This window comes from Prinia subflava, chromosome 19 (genome assembly GCF_021018805.1).
Source record: "Prinia subflava isolate CZ2003 ecotype Zambia chromosome 19, Cam_Psub_1.2, whole genome shotgun sequence".
In the NCBI taxonomy this organism is placed as follows: domain Eukaryota; kingdom Metazoa; phylum Chordata; class Aves; order Passeriformes; family Cisticolidae; genus Prinia; species Prinia subflava.
Window position 1 is genome coordinate 6,345,027 of NC_086265.1, and position 13,564 is coordinate 6,358,590.

Genomic DNA, 13,564 nt, shown 5'->3' on the forward strand with positions numbered 1-13,564 from the left:
TCCTGTTGTTCCTGGCCAAGTACACCCAGTTTGTTCATTCCTGGTCAGGGGCCATCTTCCTCTCTGCTGTCTGCAGCCATCAGCTGTAGGGATAAAGGTGTCTTGGGTGGAAGCTGTTCTGTAGTTTATCAAGCCACTTACAGATGTTCAGACCTTGTGTAGTTTGATATCTTACCAGACTGGTTTTGCAGTGTTTCTAAGCAGAACGCTCTCTGTTTATCCAACAGAATAAAGTGAGTGAATTCAAGAAGGAACACATTCAAGCATTGCACGGCATCCAAATCATTCATCATGTGTTGTGGTTATCTTGTCAGGTCCGGGTTTCTAATCTCAGCCAGCATCAGATGCACTGGGTGACCTTTGCCTTGTCAATTGAACTCATTGTATCGCAGACAGGAGTGTGCCTATGGAAATTAATTGCATTAAGAGTCTCTGTGTTAAGGTCTGGGATATCTCCTGCCCTTGGCTCTTTTTGCCCTCCTCTCCACTTACCCTTCTCATTCCAAGATGAGAATTTAGAGGAGTTTTATAAGGGACTTGCTTGGCAAGGAAATAGGAGACTTCTCCAGTATTCAAAGCTGAAGCTGTATTCTGTAGTTGAATGCTCTGTGAATGACCAAGGGGGGTAAACACATGCAATTCCCGGTGCCTCTGCCCTCTCAGACTGTGGAATTGGGAGAGAGGAGGATGGGTACAGCTGAGGTGAGTGTCATCCTGAGCAAATGCTGTAAAACAGAATTCAAACCCAGATCTCTCTGTACATACTATTGATTGCCTCTGCTGAGTGTTAACCAAGCAAATCAGGCTTGCAGCACTGGGCCTTAGGATAAGTTTGTGCCTGTGATTTGGCAAGGCAAGGTTTGGCACTAAGTAGGAGCTGGGAATTCTGCCTCAGTTCTCTCCTCTGTTGGGGGCTCCTCAGGTGCCACTGGTACATTTGAGTCCTTCCCTGCCTCAGTTTCCACACTAACACAAGGATGGCATTAACAGCAGTGGTTGGAGGCTGTTTGGGGGGCTGTCCTGTGCCACATGGGAATAGCCATTGGCTGAAAACAGCCATTTCAGCAGCTGACTTGGAGGTACTTGATACACCCTTGGTTTCAGCCGATGAAAGGGGCACGTGTCAGAGAAGCAGGAATGAACTCTTGGCATTTCTGGAATATGGTAATTTGTGTCCTTTAGCCAAAGAGGATGGAAGGGAGCACTACAAACAAGCTAGTTTTGTGGTTGTGCTACCATCACTTGCTTTTAACTAATCCCCTTACAGTTAGGTTTTATGTCAAGGACACAAGAGATCCAAGCTGAAACCTGCCTGACCCATTGAGAGCTGGGAATTGGCTTGAAATGCCCTATTACCTTGATTATTACTGCATTTTAAAGCCATTCCTGCTGTCTTTTGAGTTCAATAAGTAACCCAATAGCTTTAAGAAACTGAACAGAGGGTGTCTTAATTTCTTTTGCATCATGAGAGCAGTGGAAGGCCATACTTTTGTTTATATAAGGGAAATAACTTTTCCTGTCAATTTAATAGACAATCTTGGAAAACCTGCTGCAGGTTATTGGTGAGATTTTCTCATGATTTTCTTTTCTAAATTGCAGTTGCCATTTTTATCACAAAGAAAGGAAGAAATCTTTTAAATACAGTTGCAGATAGCAAGTGTAACTCAAGGTTTCAAGGACATCTGTGGGGGGGTAGTAGAGTCTTTCAGCAGTAAGATTTTGCCTTTGCTGCCAGAAAGGTGTATTTTTTTTATATCCAGTGTAATTAACACTAGAGCTATCCCAGGGTAGAAATAATTCACTCTGTGACATAACTGAAATGTCTTGTCTGTGCTGTCTGGTTTTGTTTTTAACCTTGGGCTTAAAAGGGACCAAAAATCTTTAGTTGTAAAAGAGCACATCATCTGCAAAATATTATAAGCCATTTATCTTTATGCACAAATGCCACCTAGCAGTGCAGCTCCACCTCTGCATCATTTAATGCACAGACCATACTCATTTTGTCCCTAACTAATAACAGTCTCCCCTAGGAACTCAGGGTATTCCAGGCAGCCCTGGAAGAGGCAAAAGCTGCTGCTCAGGCCAGGCAGAGAGGGCTGCAGCCCTCCCTGAGGCTCTGCTCTGTCCAGCTGGAGGCAGAGGGCTGGGGTTCTGTGTGGCTGCAGGGAGCTGGCTGGTGGAGTTGTGTGTTTGTCAGCCCCTTTGCTGCCTGCCGTGGTTTCTCCAGACAGTGTTTGAGGGCCAGAGCTGAGCCTTTTGGGTGCCTGTGTTGGAGCAGGAGGAGCTGGTTTGGGTTTCAGTCTCAGGTGAGCCAGAGGTGCCGGGCAGGTGCTGTGCTGGTGGGAGCAGCACCGACAGGAACGTGGCTGGCTGGGCACCACAGGCACCATCATACCCTGCTGAGATCCTGCTGACAAGGAGAAAACTGACCAAAGCAGCAAACAGACTCTTGGGAGAGTGAGAGTTTTCTGAGAGCCCTCCATGTCAGTGCTCCTGTCTGTGTAGGTAAGAGCCTCAGTAAGCTGTTCCAGCTGAAGGCTTGCCCCAGTCATTACTCCTGCCAGACAAGCACTCATTCACTGGGAAAGGAGGTTTCTTCAGCTTTGGGTAGATGCCAAGTTAAACTTCCACTAAGATTTCTTGTATTTGCAGCCACAATTGATTACTTTTCTCATTATTTGATCTTGATATAGAGACATACGGACTGAGCCATGTTTGTATTAACCCCCAAAGGTTTTTTTTTTTCTTTAGGAACATCCATCACAGTTGCATGCAAACTGTTCTGCTCTGGCACTCGTAGCTGATATTAGCTGGGTTTTTTGCAGAATTGCTACATGTGACAATTGGCATGGATCTGCCTAAAGAGCCACAGTGTTCCCAGCTAACCAAGAAAGCAATAGTGGTTTGTTAGATGTGCAGAAAAATGCATGCAAGCAGCTCTGGAGAGTGTGGGGTATTGGCTGTGTATAAACCTAATTGTTGGAAAAGATTTTACAAGTTGATTCCAAAGTATTCACCAGTTACTAATTTATATATGCAATAAAAATTCAGGGGGAGGGGGAAAGCCCCACCCTTTTTCACCGCTGATTTTCAGGAAATTTGATGTTAAAACTTTTAAGAGAGAAGAGGCTCTTGGATATGAAAAATACCAGAGTCAATTGCCATTCAGTTTTAATTATTTCTGATGTAACACTTTATCCAACAACTGGTTTTATTGTTTTCTACTCAGTGGTTTTAAATCAGTAGTCTGCAGATTCCTGGGGTTCTTGGACAGCTTGGGATGCCTGAATGTTGTCTTAAGAAAAGCAGGTCTGTTGTTAGAGTGCTTGAGCTCATTGTCCAAGAGTCTGCTTCATCCCAGGAAAACATTTTGTGTGTGCACAAAGCTCAAAGATTGAAAATAACTGCGAGAGTGAAAATGCTCTGAGGCTGTTTCCCTAGAGAGAAGCTTCTAATGAAACCTCTTGTTTCTGTTTTTGGTTATTATTTCCAATTTGTTAGAGCTTGTCATTCTTGGTTAAATCTCAGTTGATGGAGGGCTGGAGTGAGAACTTTCATCCTTTTTCCTTTCCTCCTCCCCCCTTTCCAAGCAGGTAATTTGCCTCCTTGTCGTTTCTGTGTTTACTTTAGGTGAGCTGCCTGATCAAGCTCTCGAAAGTGTTGGAACACATAATTGTGTTCAGCTGTTTGACATACTTATGTAGATAGCAGGATATTGTTATTAACCTTTTTCTATACAAGGCTGAGTACTTTGGTGTACAGAGTACTTAGAGAGAGGGATAAGTTTGTCATAACTTCTCAAAAATAGAGGTAAATACCACTGCCCTTCATTTCCCCAGTCTGTAGCTTTATTTCTGGGCAGTTTATAGTAAAGAGATTTATAAATAAACCCCTACTTTTTTTTTTTTTTTGGTAATGTATGAAGGCAGTGGCCGAATCTGTGTGCAATATGCAGAAGGTGGGAATTCAAATGCTGTAATCAGTGTTGTTGCTGCCTCAGGCTCCCCTGTGGAAGCTGTTCTTTTCCAGCAGCACAGAGTGCAGGTGTAGCATGCCAGGGGTGGGACTGACACCCAGTCACACCTTGGCTGCAGACCTGTGTGTGAGAGCTGGGTCACACCTTTCCTTCTGTCTGGCACCTTCATTCTTGTGCCAGCTGGTGGGAGGGTTAACAGGGAGCCCTCCTCCCACAGCCACAGAATTGTAGGGCTGTGCTCTTGTCTCTGCTTTGCTTTGGGAGCTTTTCTCCCTGGGCACTTGGCTGGAGAATTGTCTGGATGGTGTCAGAGGCAGGTGCAAGCCAGTGGCACAGAGCTTGTGTGGGCAGAGCAACAAGACAATTGCATCTTCCACTGAGAGCAGGAGTCTGGGAAAGGTTTCTGTGTCTATCTCGGTATCCTCTGATCAAAAGGTTTTCAAACTGCTTGTACAAAGGGACTGTTATCTTGCTGGTGAAAAATCACAAGTATTTGCAATCAGTTTGCATCAATCTCTTTGGGGTATTGTGCTTTGCTGATTTAGTAAAGTGATAACTTCTGGCACTGCTGCAAAAAGACAAAACAATCCTCAAGATCAGCCTGCAACAATTTGGTATTTTTGGTACCCACTAGAACATCAGTCTTAGAAATAGGACTGCTAAGACTCCCTGGATCTTGTTTAATAAAATCATGTAGTGAGGGCATCATGATTATAAATCACACTTGGAAATTGGCCTGCAGAGTACTTGCTGGGTTATGTGGTGTCGTGTGTTCCTGGCTCCTTTTTAATTTCCGAAAAGAAGGCATATAGCAGCAGCTGGAGCTAGAGGTGGAATTCATTTAGCTGCTTTGAGAAAGCCGCTGCCAGCAAAACCCAGCAGCTCGACAGTCTTTGGTGGTAGAGAGAGGAAAGGGATCCAAGTGACTGGAGCTGGTGTAATGAGAAGGAAAAGAACCAAATGATTTGGCAGCATGTGAAAGAGGTAAGGATGTGGTAGAGAAAGGAGCAGGAGGAGCTGAAATGAAGAGCAGGAGTAAACAATGTAATTTAACTTATTCAAAAGGGACAGAATGCTTATTAAAGCTCTGAGAGATGATAAATTAGTGCTCTGCTGCTATTGTTATTTCAGATAGAGTTGTCATATGGTAATGCTGCAGCAGCAAAGGCTGGAGGCTCACGGTTTTGTAGAGGGGAATAGAGTGGGGTATTTGGTTACATGACTGAGAGTTGGAGCCGATGAGGCACAATGTGCAAGCTGATTCTGGAGAGCAGCCTTACCTGTGCGTGCTGTTCCCAGGAAGGTGCTGTCACATCCTGAAGAGGGATGGTTCAAAGTGTGTGTCCTGCTGCTGTGAGGACGTGTCCCACGCTGAGAGCTTTCACCTTGGTCGGGAGGAGCTGTGGAAGCCCTGCCCTGGCTTGGGAAAGCCTGTCTGAAACAGCCCCAGAGCCCTCACCTGGAAGTGCTCTCTGGCTGCTGCTGCTGTGGCAGCACACAGAATATCAGGAGATCATTGGAGGTTGTGGAGTTTTCCCCTAAGGAATACCGGGCTGGGGGAGGGAATCGCAAAATGATTCTTATCTTACATTACACAGAATCTCTTGCATTACTTACTGTGGCATATTGTTTCCTCCCACAGAGTTCTGCTCAATCGCTTTCAGGAAGAGGCTACTCCGTAAGTCATTTTACAGCTAATTCTTTCACTTCTGTTGATGTTGATTGCAGAGGTTTACATTACCTATTGCACAGCCACTGCCATGGAAGAAATGCAGAACAGAAACAGGGTGAGAGCACAGGGCTGTTGTGCACCTGGCAGGGGACAGCCCTGACATGTGAGAGTGCATTAAGAGCTTGGGGGCTTCTTAATTTAATATTATACTTACAGGGAGGGGCTTTTTGGTCAGTTTATGGTGTATTTCAGCTAGATAGTCACCTCTGGAGAATTACAGGACCTGAGTGGAGAGAGTTTTGAACACCAGCAGGAGATGCTTCTCTCCTCTCCTCCCTCCCCCATACAGGTTTTCATTTGTGTGTTAAATACAAGAATCAAATACACAATTACACCCATTTTACAAAGAATTGCGACCCTCGCCATTGTGAACAACAAGAAAGTCAATATTCTCTTATTTACAAGCTCTGAGTTACAAAACAAGCTCACTTGTTTTCAGGGGAGGGTGTTGCTGATGTTTCCTTCACAGGAGTGCCGCGATGTTCAAGGGTGGTGTTACAGGGTCAGGACACGTGTGCCTGTGTATGCAATGTACCAGACATGTTGAATTGTCCATTTCTGTTCATGTGTTCCATATTTGTATGTGCACTTCTCACAATGTGCAGTAATGTGCAGTAATTCATGTGCAATAATGACGTTTCTTCATGTAGAGGTGGATTAATTTGTTTGTTTTGGGTACATTTTCTGCTCAGCTGTCCAAAAAGGCAGGCACAGACATCACTGAGTAGAGTAATACAGAAATAGGAGAGGGTGTGAGAGGCTTAGCAGAGTCAACATGAAAATTCCTGGAATCACATTATGTCTGACTCTCAAAACAAATGTGATGGGGAGATATGATACCCTGGTTGTTCAGCCAGTAAGTCATGTGTAGTGCAAAGGTTATAGATGAAGGTATATGCAAATCTGAACATGAATATCTCAGTCCAGCAAACAATTCCTGCCTACACTGATTGACAGTAATTGCTGTTTTCACAGCCTCTGCCATGATAAAGTTTTGCCTTCTAGGTGAATGGTCCCAAACAGATTCATACCAAGACCTAAAGCTGCTCATTCTCTATAGGACTAGAACAAGGGTGGATTTTATGTACTTCAGAAAGCTGATGTGGAGGCCTGGAATACATTTCTTTTTACGATAATCACCAGAATTATTTACTTTCAATAATTTATGTTGTAAGTTTAGGGTGATGGAACTTGCTGAGCAAGTTCCCAGTGCACAAAGAGAAAAAATTGCCAGGCAGTGCAGAATTTATGGTCTGATTTCATAGCAACACTGTCCCATGCTATCATGCATATAATCAGAAATTCATAACACAAGAGTAAGTACATTTTCATCATAAAACCATTGCAAAATAACATACAGCTTGAAAAGTCTCACAGTTTTAATGAAATAATGTCACAAATTTTTGGACAGTAGTTACATGTCTACTAAGTATCCTCCTGCCTAAATCTTGCCAGTATCCCAGGTGAGTATCATCATTTAATTCATTGAGGGATGAGGAATGTTTGCTCTAGGACCCATTAAGTGCTACTTTCCATACATTTGGAGAATCAGATTCACCTAAGCTTCTAAAGGCAGATGCTTTATCTTCTATTTGTCTGTAAAATGCCATGCATGCCCATGGCACCACATAAATAATAATGAATCATCTTCACAGATTTTATGGCTGAGGGCCTGGTTTGGGAACTAAACAATTTCCCAGTGGCTATAACATAGGTTGCAAAATCGTAATAGAAAAAGGCCAAGGAATTCTTCTCAGAGTCTCAAGGCCAATAAATCATAGGACTGTTTTCTTCCATTGCTGGCTATTTAGAAATTTACTTTTGTTTCTCAGAGAAATGATTTTGAGAAAATTACTGGCTCTTTCTCTGTGCATGTGTGGGGGCAAGGTTCTCTTATTTCACCACCCCATAACTTCTCAAGGGAGGTGAGAGCTTTCTGCATGCCAGGGCGGTACTTTGAGATCATGAATAGTGTGAACTGGCATTGCTTTTCTTTATGGATTGTCATTTTCCCTGTTAAGCTGCCTTCTGCCCCACCATGTGCCAGCTCTTGGGGCAGACTGTTTCCCCCAAGACTCTGATGCTGCTCTGAATTGATGTAGCAAAAGTCAGAGATTGGCACTTCCAGCACTGCCAGACCTCATTGGCCCAAACTCCCATGGGAAGCTTGGTGGCACAGAGATGTTCAAACCACCAGATCCAGACAACTGGCCCCACACCAGGAGTTGCCCACAGCATCTATAACAGTCTTCACTTTCTCACGAAAGCAGCTGTCCATGAAACATTAGTCACTATTTTGGCTCTGCCCCTGTTTCCATGGGACGGGTTGTTTCCCAGACATGGTGAAAGCAGCGGTAGCGGGAGGCGCAGTGGAGACGCCGCTGTGCTGGGTGTTCCTCCTGATAGCTGTGCTGATGGCTTGTGTTGTGGAAGACTTGTGGAATGATGATCTGTATTGTTGCTGAGTGAAGTTCTTGTACTGGGTTCCATTGGCAGCTGTTTAAATACCACAAACTATTTTGTGCGTGCTCAATTTTAATTACCTCGTTCTGAATCCACGCTCTTCACCGTTCACTTGCGTCAGCTGTCCTTGCAGAGATGTTTGCTCTCAGAAACGTTTGTAGAAAATGCACATTTTAAGGAAATGAGCATTTGCGAAGAGAGAATGTAAAACCTACAGTAGGAATCTTGCATGAAAAAATCTCAGTCCAAGGTTTGGCTCATCCGGCTGAGCCATCAAGGCCTGTCCAGGCAGTCAGAGCAGGCTCATTGGTGAAAAAGCTCAGCAAGTGCCTCATCCATAAAGTGCAGACTGGAGCTAGAGGCAGGAAGAAAACTAAATGCAAGTGTCTAAATAACTAACCCCTGAGTGTTGGATATTCCAGCAGTTTCCTTGACTTCAGACTTCCCATAGAACATTAGGTGCCTAAATAAGGAGCATGCTTGAAATAGCTGTGAAATTCTAGTCTCACTGAAGTTACCACATAACCTCTGGTGAACTCCAGCTGCACCTAGATTTAATTTGAGCCTCAAAACCAGCAGGAACAGTGACCTGGCACAGTTTTAGAGTCTCCTGTACATACCAGGGGAAAAATCTCTTAGAACACTATTTCCCAAGACGAAGTTTCAAATGGCATTTACTTTTACTTGGATAGGACAAAACATTTCTATGTCTGTACTGCTGCTGCAAGCTCCTTCTCTCATCAGTAGCATGTGTTTCATATCCTTATCTCATTAAATGTATACTTCCGCTGTGCTGAGAAATAGAACACGAGTTTGTTTGTGGAGGTTGATATCTCATTCCCTCTATGACTTGCTGGTTACATTTGTGTGATAAACTACTCCAGCCATTTGTCACATTTTCTGCATGCACAAACGAGATTAGTGATCTTAGTCAGAGAGGTCTCTCTGTCCTCTGAGCAGACAAAACAGATTCTCTTTTTGGTAACAGGATGAGAGGCCTGTCTACCTGAAAATGCACTGATTTGTTAACAAGTGCACAGAGAATCAGAAATTAGAGTTAGTTGAGGTTTCTATATATCCCTGATAAATATCCACCCTGTAAATGTTTGCCAGGTTTTGTCTGATAGTTAACTTAGAACTAAACATATTTATAAAGTAGTTACAATGAATATAATATCAATACATACACTTTGTTATTAATGGCTAAAAAGTTGCAGTTGTTTATAAGGTTGAGCACACTGTAGAGACAAACCTAAGCTGCAGCTGAACTTGACTCAGTTTTGTAAAGAGGATGGAAAAGGATAGAGCTGGGGAATATGTGGTAGCTTAAAAAAATAAACAAAAAACCTCTTCCAATAAATTATGTAGTTTATTTATAGAGCATCTGTGCAGCTGTTTGTCTTCTGAAATGGAAGGGGCTAAAATATGGGAGTGAATAAAAAGAATAAACTTGAAAGCATATGGCAAATGGGTAGCCAGTGAGCCAACCTGTCTGAGTGTGCCTTGGAACGAAAGTACAGGAGGATGAGACGTCATTGTTTGGTTTTATTTGTTCTTGAAAGGTTTTTTTTTAAATAAAAACAGTAACATACACTTGGCAACAGCAGCAGCTGATTTTTATTCTGAGCTTCTGTAAAATATCAAAGTCTTTGTAGCCTAGTCAAATCCCTGGCAGCTGATCAAGTTCTGTTGATTTTACATCTTCCTTGTTGAGCACCGGAAACCAGTGTCTCAGATAACTCAGGCTGGAGCTCGTGGATAGAGAGAAATGTGCAGAGCACCATAAGGCTTGCAGAGACTCTTGGGCCATCCAGAGTCAGCTCAGTGCTATCTGCAACCTTCGTTCCTCCTGCTTGGTGATGCAGCCCAAGAAGAGTTATCCCACCCCCAGGTGAAGTTGAACCTGAGGTGACTCAAGCAAGCTCTGGGCAGGCTTTGAGTACCCCGAGCCCACTGCACTGTCTGCCTGGACCCCATCTGCCCCTTCCTCACTGTTCCTCTCAAATGATCTTTTTCATTTTTGGAACTGGCTTTCCAGCCAGTTTGGATCTTTCCAGCCATGCAGGACTCCTCTCCTGTGCTGTGTGCTCAGTGTTGCTGCCCACAGCCCCATCAGATCTCTTTGCCCCGTGCCCAGGAGTGCCCTGCTGGGACAGCCAGTTCTGAGCTGCGTTCCCCTGGTTTGCAGCACAGAGGTAGTGCCCAGCTCAGCGAGCTCAGTGGGAGGGAGGACAGGTACAAATGACTGCAAAGTGCTGGAAAGTCATCAGCCAAGGAATTGTTGACTCTGCAGGTTTATATCCCCTGTAAAGCTCCTTCCATGGCCTCTCTCAGTTTTGTGCCAGCTCGGTGCAGTTCTGTGAAACCCTGAAGCAGATGGTGCCTGCTAAGGAGGCTGTTCTCAGGCCAGAAATCCTTGCTGTCAGCATGGGCAGGTTCATGGCTTTGGTGTAGTGGTTCCAGGAGCTCACTGAAGATCACTCCAGCAGCATTCCCCAATCCACGCTGTGCTTTGAGGATGCTCCTGTGCTGTTAGGTTGGGACCAAATTATCACTTGGAAAAGTACCTTCAACAACATCTTTTCTGTACAGACCTTGAGTCAGCACCATTTCCCACATGGATCTCAGGGATGATTGTACACCTTGACTTCTTTGAGATGGCCACGGAGAAACTGATGTCCTGAGGAGGATAAATATTTACATAAAGCTAAATAAATTCTTGCAATGAAGCATGTCATACTTCTGCTTGGGGATTCCTGAGTGTGCTTCCCTGATGGTGTGGAAGCACGCTCAGTGACCAGAGGCACATTGGAATTGTGACAAACAGGGTTTTTCCACCTGCTGCTCTGTCACACACTAATGAAAAATCTCTTCTATAGGTAGGTAACATTTCTTGGCTGGGCTGGAAAATTCACTGTATTTTAGGACCTCTGACAAATTAGCATTTTTCTGTGCCAAAAATCAGTATTGGAAACAGGGCTCTTGTTATGAATCTAAAACTCCTTGAGCTGGAGCCAAAGGTAAATGATAAAACAGAATTTGTATTTCCTACAATAGTGTGCCTGTGGGCTGGCAATGTGAGCAAGACTTTCTGGACAAGATTTATGAATAAAGGAGTAATAATTCCGAAATAAGTATCAATCTCCTTTTGCCAGATGCCAAGCATAAAAGAGGGACTCTAATTGTCTTTTTCTTCTGGAAAAGAAGAATGGCAGATAGGTCCTCTTCAGGTGGAACAGTACTCTGTCTTCTTTGAAGATGGAGAAAAGAAAAAGGAACTATAAAAAAGTGTTGTGGCCTGCAAGTGCAATGACAGCACAAAGGATTTTAAAAGATAGACAATAATAATATGGAATAGTAACATAAAGAATTTTGAAAGGAGTTTTCCCTGTAAGATACCAGGAGTTTTGGAGAGCCAGGAATAAAATGGTGGGTGTCCATCCAAAGCATTTAACTTCTGCTGGTTTTCTTTTCCCATGTTCCTAAATAGCCTCACTTCACAAAAACTATCCCCATGCTTGAATACACCTGGACAGGCTGAGTTCACTGAATAAATAAAGAGTTTGTTTGCTCTTAGTGCTGTGTGGGATGGAGCCAGGTTGCTGGAAGCCAGCTGAGGAGCTGGCCCCTTGGCTCCAGGGACTGTCCCATTAGCCATGAGCTCAAATTGAGCTGAGTAATTAGTATACATATTATTCCAAATCTGTGGGAGCTCTTTGGAGGGTTTTTGAAACATCCCATGAAAAGCTTAAGCAGAAGTACAAACACAAATAAACTACATACTTCGGCTTTACAAATATTGAAGTCCATGAACTTCCTTACAACACATTTTCCTTTAGAAGTTCCCTTTTCTGAAAGTCTGTTCCTTCTTAGATGACCTCTGCTTTTAATTAGGATGAAAAGTCCCATGGATTTTCACTCATCTTCACAGCCATAAGCAAGCACAAAGGGCCCTGTCTGGCTGATCTCCCCGTGCCTGAGCAGTGGCCTTGGCAGAGGGGCTGCCTCGGAGGCTCAGCGATGCCCCTTTGTCCCTGTGGCCGGAGAGGGACGGGATGATCCCGATTTCCATAAACCCCCAGCTGCAGGGAGGCACGGCCAGCTGACACCATGAGCCCCTCGAGGGATGGGACATATGACTTGTGTGTGATTTTTGCCCGTGTTTTTAATCTCCCTGCCGCTGCCCTCCGCTCGGGGCCGTGGCGGGGAGCAGACCTCTAATCTCACTAGAAAGATGCTATTGTTAAATGGATGCATCCCCCGAAATTCCCAGTGCTCCTTGGCTTTTGGGCTGGGATAACCTCGCTGGCACTGGCCTTGCACGCTAAAATGAAAAGTTGTCCTAAATCCATCTTGAATTCACCAGCCTGGAAAGGATTACATCCTGCTGAAGAGGAAAGGCAGAGGATTTTGAGAATATCTGGTCTTTATTTCTGGACCTTTTTGATTAAGACTGTCCTGAAGCAGTTGTGTCATGTACGTGCTGTAGCTTTCTTTGTGTAGCAGGGCAGGGTATTTGCTTGTCTGTCTCAGCTGTTTTCACGCTGTTGTTTGCTCTCATTACTCTCTTTCCTTAGAATCCTTTGCCTTGTTTTAACTCTCTTTCCTTTCCCTTTATCAAAGCCAAAAAAAAGATGATTAAAGCAGACAGCTGATTAGAATCAGGGCTCCTTACCTAACTAGCACAGCGAGCAGGGTTAAGTGTGGGGCCTCTTGAGGGATTTGCTTTTGATTTTTGTTTAATTCTCTGGTAGCCTTGTGCAGTGAGAATGGGCAGTTCAGGTGTTTTATAATTACACAGGGCGTTAAAATAGTCCCTTTCTGAGGCCTGCCCATGTTCTGGTGCTTGTTGTGTTGGGTGCTGTGTTTTCTCAGAGGAAAAGGGGGTGGGTGGAAAAGGGGTTCACACTCTTATTTTGTCTCATATTTCACTGTGCCTATACAGAAACTGCACCCAAAACCACGTGTAAGGGGAGCAGCAGAGGAAATAACAGTGCCACTGCAGAATGCAACTGCAGAAATAGAAGTTGAACATGTTTTTCTGGCCTTGATAGCTGGTGAACAAGGGAGATCAAGGAAAAGGGATCTATTGCATCTATTGCACCACCAACTTTGTGGGTGTATTAGCATTAGAGAACACTGCCTGTCATCTTGAAGCATCATAAATATTTAATTGTGCAGCTCAGTGGAATACCCTGATTGCTTATTAGTCCCAAAATGGTTTTCCCTATGTTAAACTGTATTGAAATAAAATAGTCTAGGAAGGGTAAGTTCTTTGGGTGATGGTAAAACTAGTCACTGCACATCCAGAGTGTAGGGAAGGGTTCCTGTAGGTTGGCAGATTTTACTCAATTTCATCACTTGTGTTTCTTCCTTGTCACCTTTTTTTTTTT

General features: G+C 44.0%; 1 protein-coding gene across 20 annotated transcripts in view; it reads left to right on the top strand.

The window, feature by feature from the left end:
- FBRSL1 (fibrosin like 1) overlaps positions 1–13,564 on the top strand; it is a 499,827-nt gene that overhangs the window by 223,658 nt on the left and 262,605 nt on the right. For 16 of the 20 annotated variants that reach the window (XM_063415667.1, XM_063415668.1, XM_063415674.1 and 13 more), the window contains one exon: positions 5,619–5,654. The exons of the other annotated variants lie outside the window; for them this stretch is intronic. In XM_063415667.1, coding sequence (XP_063271737.1) covers positions 5,619–5,654 — 36 coding nt within the window. The remainder of the gene's footprint in view (positions 1–5,618; positions 5,655–13,564) is intronic. 20 annotated transcript variants of the gene reach the window in all.